Source organism: Rhyacophila brunnea, unplaced genomic scaffold (assembly GCF_057557595.1).
Source record: "Rhyacophila brunnea isolate RB1 unplaced genomic scaffold, BYU_Rbru_1.0 scaffold_19, whole genome shotgun sequence".
Classification (NCBI taxonomy): Eukaryota; Metazoa; Arthropoda; class Insecta; order Trichoptera; family Rhyacophilidae; genus Rhyacophila; species Rhyacophila brunnea.
Window position 1 is genome coordinate 34365233 of NW_028232848.1, and position 14124 is coordinate 34379356.

General features: G+C 33.9%; 2 protein-coding genes across 2 annotated transcripts; both read right to left on the minus strand.

Annotated features, from left to right (window-relative positions):
* Window positions 1-40: 40 nt before the first annotated feature.
* On the minus strand, window positions 41-3752 carry LOC147072927 (uncharacterized). The gene is made up of 2 exons (XM_085945866.1): window positions 2898-3752; window positions 41-903 (listed from the first exon to the last, which is right to left on the minus strand). Exons 1-2 carry the CDS (start codon window positions 3690-3692, stop codon window positions 481-483), a joined length of 1218 nt encoding a protein of 405 aa, XP_085801992.1. The 5' UTR covers window positions 3693-3752; the 3' UTR covers window positions 41-480.
* A 2665-nt stretch (window positions 3753-6417) lies between these two features.
* LOC147072928 (uncharacterized) lies at window positions 6418-10895 on the minus strand. Its single transcript, XM_085946238.1, has 4 exons — window positions 10858-10895; window positions 10219-10747; window positions 6728-7047; window positions 6418-6424 (listed from the first exon to the last, which is right to left on the minus strand). Exons 1-4 carry the CDS (start codon window positions 10893-10895, stop codon window positions 6418-6420), a joined length of 894 nt encoding a protein of 297 aa, XP_085802364.1.
* Window positions 10896-14124: the final 3229 nt, after the last annotated feature.

Sequence of the window (14124 nt, forward strand, 5' to 3'; positions counted from 1 at the left end):
GACCTGCGGACTTTTTAATCCGCAGACCAGACTCGTTGGATTTCAAACATGATTGATATTTTTGCCAGACTTCGTCAGTCGATCACTATGCATATTCGATTTGACATTATTCTGACCGAAAAAAAATCTGTAATTGTTTTAAACACTTCCATTGATTAATTTGTTAATTTACATATTAGAAAATGAGAGATTTACCAATTATTTTTTTATTTGTATTTATGAAATTCATAAAAGAAATCGTAAAACTTGTGTTGTTTTCACTGCTATATTATTTTATGCAAGTCTACATATAAATAACACAAAATTATAGGATTATCGGAAGACATTACGAGAATCGTAACTTTTCACTTTTGACAACTCGACTTTTTTATTCGTTCGTTGATCAGTAGCAGAGCATAGACAAATCGGACGATTTATTGTCCTCGGACTTTTGGCTCGCCAATGGAGCGCTGGCATTATACCACAATATTATTTTATAAATTAAAGTAAGTCATACTTGACGAAATCTCTGACAATACCGCGCAAACGTTCAATGCAAGATTTAGAAAATGACTCCTTTTTAATAGCGGCTCGATTCTTCAGCATCTCCACTAAATCAGGCGCATTGTCTCGTTCACTCAATATTATAGGCAGAGAAAACAAAGAAAATAACAATCCGTATGGTAAGAATTTCTTCAAATGTTCTCTGAACACGGCTTGCGGATAGCACTTCTCAACATCCTGACCCATTGCAGCCAATTTGATGCGTAAGGTCTCGTAATATAGATCCAGAACTTGGGGGAAATTCTTCGCTCTTGTTTGTTCGTCTGTGCTGAGAAAAATCATGTAAGCCAAGTCTGTGACAGGTGAGGCATTTCGGAGTATTTGCCAATCGAGGGTCCTTATTTCTACAGGCCGGTTTTCCTAAAACCAATAAAATTAATATTAATTTAGGGGTAGTCATCAATAGTAGGTATTGATTTGTACTCTTTGCCTCTTTTGAGCATCTTAGTACTCATCTTGTAATGTACCTCTACTGCCCTCTTGCATTCGAGTTTATATCGCACCAATGGAAGACAATGAGTATAACAATTAACCATACTTTGTGAATTACGCAGCGCTTGAAATGGAAAATTTTGGAACCGGAGCGCTAAATAATTTTCCGAAATTATCAATATCTAATTTTATATATACTCTATAAAAATAAATATAATAAATCTAGCTCATATGGTCAAATTAATTTCTCCACGAGACGGAGCGGTAATTTTGGGGATTTCATGAACCGAAACGGCGCTCCAGTCCATTTCGAGCCCTGGAATTACTAGTATAAATGGTATGACTTTTTTGTATCATATCGACCATTAAATATAACGAAACCGGTCCTGATCCTCGTTAAATTATGCGAATTACTTAAGTAAGTAGGTACTTAAAATTAGCGACATATTATTGTGTTTTTTAAACAGTTATTTTTCTTTAAAATAAAAATGTTCTTTAGATCATTCATCACAATAAATTAGATTAGACATGAATTAAAAGAATTTCAATTTCAAATTTTAATGTGCCCAGTAGTAATGCACTCTCTTTGTTCAACAACCTTTTTCTTCAATTCCATTCGATAGCGCTGTGTAGTGTGTACAGGACGGAAGCCACGGCCAGGGTTGTACGTAATATGTACTTAAATACACACAATGACGTCCGCAGGCATAAAGCTTACTGTTTTCTTTTTTTTTAGAAGACATCTTCATATTATTTTAAAAAAATAACTTATATTTCTGTATCGAAATATCAAGTATGGAGCTAGCAAAACATACTATTTGAGACACTGAGGTTTAAACGAGTACAAGTGATTATGATTAAAAAACGTTTAGGAACCGTTTTCACTTCAACATAATTACAGCGCTCGAAATTTTTTTGAGGATATTAAGGCCATCAAAAATTTGAAGCGGAAGTGAGGACGCACCGCTGTTGCGTACTCACTCCCACTCGTAGTCGGAATACAGTGGTCTCGCGACGTAGCGCGTACGGAGCGCCCGTGTGGCTTCGCTCTTAGGTGTATACCTTAGACTATAGATACATCTAGACGCCACCCGTTGCATTGCTAAATGAAGCCGCGTTGGTTTGTGGGCGAGCGAACGCATTCGTCTACAAATGTTCGAGACCATAGACCATTTCGCTAGTGCTCGCCCAAAGTGGTCGCACTAGACGCTCAGAATTAAAATATAATTTTCTATTTTTTTAAGTTATATAGTATTTTTAAGCGGTCAAAATGCAACCATTAGGTAAAGATATCCATAATTTAAGTTATTTTAAAGAAACACTAGGTCACTGATATTTAAATATATAATAAAATACAAATAAATTATCACGAACATGTATCAACTTACCTATGAAACGTACTACCATCTTCTTGCTTATCAGTACGGCTACCACATTTTAAGACAACACGCAGAACCATCTTTTCTACTTAATTAACTAAAAACATTTACCATTGACTTTATGTTTAACACAAAAAATATCAATTTTAGCAACTCGAGCTCGCAAGTTATCAACGCTATGTGAAGCGTTTCGCCCCGATTTGATGGCGATACTTTTGGAAACTAGCTCACAGATATGTAGACCTTTTATCTTACTCTATCGCGTGTCGCAGAGATTATAAGAGTGCCGAATACTTTCTCACTCGCACTCATGCATCGTTTTTGTTCAGGCCTTGGTGTATACTCTAACTCTAAACACATATTGAAAAACAATATGTATATTTGTCAGGCCTAGGATTCGAACCTGGGACCCACGATATTTTAAGCTGACGCTTAAGCCGCTCGGCCATCGTGGGCGCAATCGTGGGTGTCAAGTCGATATACTTAACTCATATTCAATTGTATTCAACCACCAACTATTTGAAAATGTAAGATATTAATTACCTCGTATCTAAAAAGAAAATTTGTTGACCAGCTATCTCCATGACAGATGATGTTATACGGCGCAGCCGACTTCGGGTCCACATATTGACAATATTTATCATAAAGACCGATTGAATATTTCCCAAGTCTTTCTGCATAAACTGGATCATCTATTGCTAGTATCGCTTGCTCGAACGCTCGTTCAACAACTCCTTGAAGGTGATCTCCAAAATCAACACAGTCACTCGCATGACTCACCATCTCTTCAAATTGACTCGGGTTACTCGCTTTTATAGCGAACGAGAACGCGTGAATGCTCGCAAGATTTTTAATCGACAACTCCAAGTGATCCGAATCAAATGACTCGAGTCTATCGAACGTTTCGAATCCTTTCGTCGTTAAATCTTCCATTACGATATACTCTTTTAGTTCTTCTGACGAGTACTTAAAACATTTCACAAATTTAAAGCGGTCTTCATTTGGAATTTTAAAAGACTCTTGCATTCGTTCAAAGCACGGTAACAAAACTCTATACGCATAAACTTCTTTTACATATAGGCCGTTAACTGGAGCGAGTTGTCTTAATGTCTCACCGGCCGGTGACAGTTTCAAAATTAAGTGTGTGCTGTTTGGCGAGCCATCTTTTCTCTTACCGTTGATTTCAATTTTAATAATATCACCTAATCTATTATCACCTACACCAGACCCTGCTTTTATTACAACATGATAGATAGAGTAATTTTCTTCTTCGATTATTTCACTTATAACTTGTTTGGCGTAATCGGCTGGTAAATCATTCAAATTACACTCAGCCATGATGTATATATTATGTGACGTAACACGTGAATTTTATTTATAGATAGATAATAGAGTCGTGTCGACGAGAGTGTGCTTAAGATAACTGCACTCTGCAGATAAACAGGCAACAGTGCTGCCATACCTAAGATATTGTTTTTTCCGAATAATAAATCCTCTTAATAAAGAATAGGAATAAAATTTTTTTTTTTGGCTTCGAGTACTGGTTCATACTAATATTTTTTTTAAATATGTAAAAGGCCAAAAGAATATCAAAATATTCAATTAAAATAATAATATATAATTTGCTACATGCGAGAATAGTAATAAAATTACTTGAATTATTTAAGAATCCGGAATAATGAAAACGAATAAGTGCCAATGAAACTGCTTGCTTGATAAACCATCAACAATTTTCAAGACAAAGTTCTCTTTAATTAGTAGGTATATGATAATTTTACCAAAAGAATGAAAAAAACAGTGAATATTATTACTTATGGCAGAATTCAAAGAAAGGATGAAACAATTATTTTATTATTATCAAAATATATACTTAACAAAAACCATGACATTTTTTCATCATAAAGTTCATTGTATCTAATAAAATAACACCTAAATAAATGTTTTTCTCAAACTGTTTCCACTCTCTAAATCCTGCCGCCTGGGTTTTTAGCACCCCTAACACCCCCTCTTGGTGTGCCCATACACGTCTGTTTGATAATATGCAGTAAACTTTTTCAAATATGTGTTAAACGTGCATTCAATATTGGTAATATTTGAGGGTACCTACTAGTTTTGTGTTTCTTGGGTTTTATGGTCTGACCTTAAGGGCGGACGTGCTTAGCGTGGGTCAAAATGGACTTTTTTCTCTATTTTCAAAGCATGATCCTGGACATACCTTAAACGTTGTTGATAATCTAATCATATAATTTTGAAGCCTTATTATCCATTATATTTATTTTAATCATTTGACGACTGCATAAAGTATTTTTATAACATAAAATAGTATTCTTTTAAACCTCTCTCTAATGTTTTAGAATATAGTCATATTTCGGTACATAACTGTGCAGTGGTGTTAAGATTTTTTACATTTATTAATTTTTAAACGCATTTATAAAACCATCAATATACTTTATATCGATACGATAAAAAATTATATTGATAATCTCTGTGACCCAAATTTGACAAGAATTAGGCATTTTAATATTCAAAAATGGGCAAGATTAACACATTTGAAGATAATTCTAAAGATACTAATTATAAGCTATGTCTTTGACCATTCAAGTGTGATAAACATCCTACGAATAATGATTGCTTTATTATAATTATTGACCTAAGAATAAGGCAGTGTTTTTTTGAAATACGCTCTTTTCTAACCTAACCTAACCGATTTTTTTTTAAACCGTACATGTTCAAACACGCGCGTTAATATCATTTTACTCCCTATTTCAATTATAGTTTGTCAATTTTTGACTACGGCCGTATGTTGTAGCTTAACCACTGGGAAATGCCAAAAGAAATAAGTATCTTTAGAATTATCTTCAAATGTGTTAATCTTGCCCATTTTTTAATTAATAAAATGCCCAATTCTTGTCAAATTTGGGATCACAGAGTTTATCAATATAATTTTTTATCGTAAATATTTCACTATAATAATGTCGATATAAATTATACTAATGGTTTTATAAATGCATTTAAATATTAATAAATGTAAAAAATCGTAACACCACTGCACATTTATGTACTGAAATATGACTATATTCTAAAACATTTGAGCGAGAGGTTTAAAAGAATACTATTTTATGTAATAAAAATACTTTATACAGTCATCAAATGTTTAAAATAAATATAAAGGATAATAAGGCTTCAAAATTATATAAATAGATTATCTACAACCAACCAAAAATTGTTCTGTGTTCTTAAATAAACCCAAGACCGAATCAGGGATTGATTGAAAATGCAATAATTGTACCATGCCATTGGCATGGTCGTAGAACGGTTCGTCCCATTTGAAAAAATAAAAATAGCGGGTAGTACAATGTGTTCAAAAGTATCGATTTTTCGGATCCTCCTTGGCTTAAATTATTTTATTTACTAATATTTTTGTATAGAATCACCCAGATTGGTTTCTTTACCATATATATGCATATGACATTAGTTTTAGTATAATGGTCGATCCAGAAACAGTGTAGGTTGCACATATAGGTAGGTGAATAAATGAAATAACGATAACCACTAACCAAACTAAGTGCACTTTATTAAAAAAAAAAAACAAGTCAAGTGTTCAAACTGCTTTAAGTATCATGATCACAGTTTTTACAAACACTACTTACAGATTTACACAATGATATAGATGTCAAAGCCGATTTCTTATAACTACATGATAATGTACGTCAGTTAGAATTACATTTGCATGGTTTAACTAAATAATTTGGTAGAGGTTCATTCGTCATTTGACTTAGGTACAAATTATTTTGTCGTAACTTATAGCCAAGTTGTAGGAAATCAACAAGCTCAAATAGTGGATCAGATGAGCTTTTCCATAAATAATAACCGTGGATTATAAGAAAAAAAATTAAAACCTCAATAAAGAAAAATTGACCACTAATATCGCCTGGCAACATCGACATTATAAATCTTTGTGATCCCAAAAACCCATTCCAATTGTCAAAATCCGTTCCGCATATTATGTATACGAAAAGTCTATGGGATCCTGCACTAATTTCAATGAGTTCATTTCTATAGATTATATTCTGTACACACATTAAAAACACATTAATATTGGGTTTTTTTATTGTAAGTACTTACATTTAAAAATATTTATTGTTCTATGTAATGTTGTAGATATGTTTGTATTTATTATTTATACAGTTTAAAATGTAAATTGTCAGTCGCATGTATTAAATTACTTATTATTTTGTATTATGTCGGTCAATCTACAATACCACTGTATTTAAATGAATTCATTTTTAATCATATAACTAGCGACACCCCGCAGACGAGTAATACAGTTTTGAGAAAATGTCTCTTTATAAATAGGATTGCCATTTTCTAACAAGTCTACAAAATCGGGTGCTTTCCCGACCTCGCTCTGCTGAAGTGGAACTGCAAACAAGGCGAACAGTAATCCTAGCGGTAGGATTTTTCTGAGGTGATCTGTGAACACCTTTCTAGGGTAGCAAATCTCCACGTCGGTCTCCATTGCTCGTAGCCGGGATCCTAGTGTCTCGTAGTATAAGTCGAAGATTCCCGGCAAGCTCTTCGATCTGGTCTCTTCGTCTGTGCTGAGGAAGATCACGTAGGCCAGGTCTATAATTGGTGAGGTATGTCGGATTATTTGCCAATCAAGTAACCGTATGTCCACCGGTGTTGTACCCTGCAAATATTTTGATTTTAATTATAAATATAAAATATATTTTACGTAAGTAAATAATTTTGGGTAAGGACCGAGAAGTTCTACGTAGTATCAAAACCAGGAAACTACAATACCTCGGCCACATTATGAGAGGACAAAAATACAGCATTCCCCAACTTGTCATTCAAGGAAAGATCAATGGGAAGCGTAGCAGAGGACGGCGCTGCATTTCGTGGCTTAAGAACCTCCGTGATTGGTACGAGTGCAGCTCCACCGAACTGTTCCGGGTAGCAGACGACAAATATAAGATCGCCTTGATGGTGGCCGACCTCCGCTAGGGGATGGCACAATAAGAAGAAGAAATAATTTTGAAAACACTTCTAAGAAATTATATTATAACCAATAGAAAAAATCGGTACTGTTCGGTTAAAGCGGATACAGCGGAAAACGCATTTTGAAAATAGCCGATAAACTGGATTATTTGTTAGGTTAATCTAACCAAACCCAACCTAACCTAACCTAAATTAAGCCAAACTAACAAATAATCCAGTTTATCGGCGTTTTGCCGCTGTATCCGCTTTAACCGAACAGTACCAAAAAATCTTTTTTTTTTGTTAAGTAAGACACCCAGCAGGAATCGAACCTGCATCTCTTGGGTTTCGCACCCATGCACATAGACAACTACGCTACAGGCGCCATTCTTAATTGCGACAAATTTTACCTAATGGCTCTTACTAACTCATTTAGTGCTAACAACGCGACTGGCGCGTTTGCAGTAGTTGGCCATTAGATATAATTAACATGACATTTAAATATTCTAATTAAAAAGTAATTAACTGGTAAGCAGTGAATGTAATAACACAATCACTACTGACCTTTTAATTACCACATTTAAATAACACGTTAATTAATCTAATGGCCAAGTACTCCAAACGCGCCAGTTGCGTGAGTAAATGAGTTAATACTCTCTGAAGCGCTTTCAATATTGAGTTACTATTGGCGATCAGCTTTTTGTATTTTAAATCAAAGCAGCTAGTAAGTACTTTAATTACTAACCGACGCCACGTATCACTCCAAGATTTTTTCTTGTAACTTACTTGAACTTGTTAATAATTTTTTATCAACTATTTTTTTTTTATCCAACGAATAATTTACAAGATTTAAGAATGTAACATTCTAATTATTGAACATACCTAAATAATTCTGAAAACACTTCTGAGAAAATATATTATAACCAATAGGGGAAAAAATCGATCGCAGTATGGTTAATACTTTGGACGCTGAAGACGCACATGCGCGTAATGACCAGGCGGCCGATCGATGTAATTAACGTGCATTTTAAATGTGCTAATTAAAAAATCATTATCTACTCAGCAGCGAATGCGTTAACTGTATAAGGACAATGATGATTCTTGTATAATTTTATATGTACTTATTGAAATAAATGCAAAAATAAACAAGTTATAATAATCAATAACTAGCACTACTATCATAAATCGAAATTCAGTGCTACGGCCTGAATGGCCAAACGAAAGAAAATCCTCATTAACCTATTTTTTTTGTATTATTATTATTTCAATCACGCCCACGATAACCGAGAGGCCTATGCGTCGGCTTATGTCGTGGGTCCCGTGGGTTCCGTGGGTGGAGGTAGGCTGTTAAGATCCGCCATAAATAGTGCACATTAAACTTTGTTAGTCATACGTATTTGTTTTTATTGAACTAAGACTACAATTTACAGATGGTGATGGTTAGTTTATAAAAATCAATTTAACCCTGCCTAACCAAACCATAATAGTTTTGGTATATTTTGGGCGATTCGACAAAATTGTGCATACTTTTTCATTCATACTTATTTGATTTCGTTGGATTTAGAATTATATTTTTTACACATATTGTTGGTCCATTTTTTTTAAAATTGATTAAGCCCTATCTAACAAAACAATAATAGATAAAAAAATATTATTCTATCTATAAAATATCCAAAGTTATGACGTATGTTTTAATTACATAATTTTAAATATTTTATAGATAGGCGAGTATTTTTTGACTATTATTTATTATGGCTTGGTTTCGCGGAGCATAATTGAAGTTAACCAACACCGTCTGTAAATTGTAGTCTTATTTCAATGAAAACAAATACGCATGACTGACAAAGTTTATTGTGCACTATTTATGGCTTATTTTAAGAGCCTACATCCACCCTTCGCCACTGACGGACCTAATAAGTTGCAACACAAGTAACCAACAACCATTTCTCGTAAAAAAAAAATGTGTTGATAAAAACCTCCAACCTGTGGAGGGAATACGACGACTGGCTTCCGGACAATTGGACGCCGCACTGTCGTAGACACGTATACAGAACGTAGACGAGGTATATTAATCAGTTTCTATCTACTACTTAGTAGTTTGGGGAATGGGACGACTGGCCTCCGTACAATTGGACGCCGCACTGTCGTAGACACCTGTAGACGAGGTATTTTAATCAGTTTCTATCTACTACTTAGTAGTTTGAATTCATTTTACTCTTAACATAATGTATTCTTTATCGCGGATTGAGAATTACCATGCCTAAGGCTTTATATAAAATAAAAAACTCTTTTTTCGTTGGAACTTAAACATATGCACGATTAAATCATTGTTTACGTCTGCATATTTACATTCTCACCAACTATTAAATCATAATATAATCATTGAAATATAAATAATAATATTGAATATATTTTTTTAAAGTACCTATAAGTACCTAACGTCTGTTTATTTTCGAATTCCGTGGCGTCCAGTTGTCCGGTGCCAAATCGTCCTAGACCCGTAGTTTGAATTTATTTTACTCTTAACATAATGTATTCCTTATCGCGGATTGAGAATTACCATGCCTAAGGCTTTATATAAAATAAAAAACTCTTTTTTCGTTGGAACTTAATCATATGCACGATTAAATCATTGTTTACGTCTGAATATTTACATTCTCACCAACTATTAAATCATGATAATATAATCATTTAAATATAAATAATAATATTGCATATTTTTTTTAAAGTACCTATAAGTACCTAACGTCTATTTATTTTCGAATTCCGTGGCGTCCAGTTGTCCGGTGCCAAATCGTCCTAGACCCCTGCGGAGGCCCACATGATCTTATTAGAATCGGACATGGAATATTAGTAATAATAATTTTAATATTTTTCTCACCTCATACTTGAAAAGAATGTTGTTCGTCCAGCAGTCACCATGGCATATAACATTATATGGAGCTGCGAAATCAGGTCCCAAAAATTTGCAGATTTTATCATAACCATTCACAGCAAAATCGACTACTCTCTGTTTGCAGACTTCATCATCGATTACTGCAATAGATTCATTTATCGAATTCTCAATGACTGGTCTAATTTTTTCTCCATAATCTAACGAAACACTGGCATGTCTAGCCATTTCAGCAAATAGTCTTGGATCTCTATGCTTTATTATGAAGGAGAACGCGTGGAAATGAGCCAAGTTTTTAACAATCATCTCCAAATGATTAGAATCTAATGATTTGAATCTATCGTACATCTTAAATCCTTGGACATCCAAATCTTCCATCACAATAAACTCTTTTGATTCTTCTGACGATGCTTTAAAGCATTTTGGATACTTGAACCGATCACAATAAGGAATTTTAAACTCATCTTGAAGTGATTCAAAATATGGAAGCAGCACATTATATGCATAAACTTCTTTTCTGTAAAAACTATGTACAGGGAAATATTCACGTAAAATTTGTGAATTTGGTGATAATTTTAACATTAAGTGCAAACTCTCACTGGATTTATCACTTTTATTTCCTGTTACTTTGATTCTGAACATATTACCCATATAGTTATCACCATTTTGAGAATTTGATATGAAACTGGCTTTAAAATTTACAAATCTTTCTCCCGTTATTACATCGTTGATCACTTCTTTTGAATAATTCGAATGGAACTCGGAAATATCACACATAACAAATTCCATTTTGTAGTGCTAAATTTTAATTAAATATGTGTTCAATGTTTTTCTTAGTATATATACAATCGAATAACAACTATTATATTTTAATATTGTTTGAAATTATTTATATACTCTTAATGAACAATCGATTGGATTTCCCGAAATATGTAATAGTGCCTCGCAGTGACATCCGTCGATGCCGACAATTTTGTTCGAAAGGGACAATTTATTAAGTAAGTACATAACAAATCTGTTTCTTTTTTTCTGGAGAATACATTATAATATTATGACACCAGTGGGTTCATTGGTCTATAGCCAAGGATTCCCAACCCTATGCCCGCGGACTCATTTATTATATATTTAAAAAATATATAAATATTTATTACTTTTTAATTAACTATTTTTATTATTCAACGAATAATTCACCAGATTTAAGAATGTAACATTCTAATTATTGAAAATACATAATAGAAACTGCATCTCTCGGGTTTCGTGCCCACGCCCATAGACCACTATGCTATAGGCGCCATACTCAATTTGCGACAATTTTTTTATCTAATGGCTCTTAATACTCTCTGAAGAGCTTTTCAAATTGAGTTACTATTGGCGATTGGCTTTTTTATTTTAAATCAAAGTAGGTATTACTCTAATTACTATGCGGCATCACGGATCACTCCAAGATTTTTTTGTTGTAACTTACTTGAACTTGTTAATAATTTTTGATTAACAATTTTTTTATTCAACGAATAATTCACAAGATTTAAGAATGTAACATTCTGCTGCACATTGCTGGGTATCTTACGTCTAAAAATCTATTGGTTATAATATATTTTTCAGAAGTGTTTTCAAAAGTATGTATGTTCGATATACTATAACTGTAATATGGCTAAGTAAAGGAAATTTTCTACCACATTTTGTTAAAATGATTGATATATCATCGATATCAAACCAAAAAATGTAATCTAAAAAACAAGACTTTAGGCAACTGAACGCCGTATGTTGAATAATAAACTTAAGCGAAATAGAAGAAGCTGAAAGAAAGAGAGAAACGCTAAACAGTTTCAATCTAAACCTTTAGGGAAGGAACAAAAATGTTTATTTCATAGGCTCCATAAAATCATTTAAGGCATTTATTTTACTATTATCACTGATTACACTACTTTCATTAGGGCATGTTTTAGTGTTAAATGTTATATACTTATATGTATATATTTTAATAATAAAAGCCTTGTATTTCCGGATGATATTTCAGTAACTTCCAACTAGCTGTTGGTCCCATTGGGCCATCCGACCTGGTCGCTACAAATGCCAACTATAAGCCGGCTCGCACATCACAACTCGCCTCGTGTGCCTGACGCCATAAATCAAAGCTTCCGAGAACGGGCAGGCGGTGTTCCTTGATAAAGCCTAGCGATATCGACATTCGCCGCATCGTGGCTGCTCCGAACGCGGCTACAGTCTGGAGAGAAATGGCCGTTTGTGCAGCTGTGCGCTTGCGCGGAGTCGACTTTTTTTAGATACAACATGCAGGTTGTAGCAAATGCGACATGTTGCATCTGCGGATCGTCTCGCGTCGCAGTTGCATCGGCCAATCTGCGAAGCTCCATTTGATAACGTTTGTTTCTTGGTTTACGATGACGTCACGTAGACGAATTCGTCGTAAGACGCATTCGGCGAGTTCTGATGTGCGAGCCCACTAATGCTTTTAAAAAAATGCGATGTCTTATTGCGGACGTGAAGATCTCTTGTCGAAGATAGTATGTCCGTATTGTTAATTAGAATTATTTATTTTTGTTAATTCTCCGTGCTCCTCTTTCCCATGGGCACTTTGGTTAAATTGTATCTTCCCAAAATCAGTCAAAGCACTTGAGTGTGTGGAGATCACAGTCTTGGACATCTGGCAAGGCCTCGTGATATGCTCGATTGAGAATAAATGTGGGGGCGGGTTGGTTTTTAGACTTAGAGGGATTTATTAGGTAGTACCTACTCCTTGAATTCCCTTTGCATATTATATCAGGGGCACCACGTTCGGAAACCCAAATTCAACTTTCGTTAGGTAGTTCCTTACTTTGGTTAACGCTTTCGCTGCTGAATAGATAATGAGATTTTAATTGCCCCCTTTAAAATGCACGTTAATTACATCGATCGGCCGCCTGGTCATTACGCACCGTGTGCGTCTTCCGCGTCCAAAGTATTAAATAAGCTATTTATTTGACAATATCTATTATTTCATAAATAAATACCTATTGACCTTAAAAACAATTTATTGGTTTTATTATTATAGTGACTGAGCAGTAATTCTACAATTTGCACGCCACTGTCTAATATTATGAATATTCTGATTAATGTGGTGCAAGCATTTTACAAAATTTAAAACAATTATCTACTCACATCATGGAAAGCACGTGTAATTAATATTCTCGTTTGCTTAATACCTCGTTTCATTAATAACAGAGTGCAATGGAAAATTACCTGTTTACAAATTGTATATACGTACTAACACGTTTCAATGCCAATAGTATATTTTATTTACGACAAAATTAGGTAAACTGAAACCATTCACTATGTATATGTTACGCCGAATGTGCGAAATTGACTATTACATGAAATGGGCAAAATTTTGCCTAAATCATGAAAAATGCAAGCCCGTTGCCTTATTCATGAATTAGACAAAATATCTGCGTGAATTCGGCAGTATTTTTTCTGCCTAGTTCATGCATTGGACAAATTAGAATAATTAGAGAGTAGCGCTACGGTGGTGTTTTTTGCAACTAAACTAAATGTGTCAAATGCATTGGTCAAAATTTACGTGTATTATCTATGGCCAAAATAGATGCTCGCACTCCGGTGGTGTTTTTTGCAACTAATCAAACTAACCAAATGTGTCAAATGTCATTGATTATAATATAAAAACATACAAATCAATAACTGCAATGACGTTCATATCCATTTACAATTAAAGTAAAAAAGTCGCCTGTGGTGCTATTTCACGAGTAGAATTTTACTTTACAATTATATTAGTGTGTCTCCTAACTAATAAAAATGACTATTTATCGCTTTAACGCTTTAACTAAAACAATCAGTCAAATGAATCTTTTCAGATATCCTCAATTATTTTGCTAAATTTTT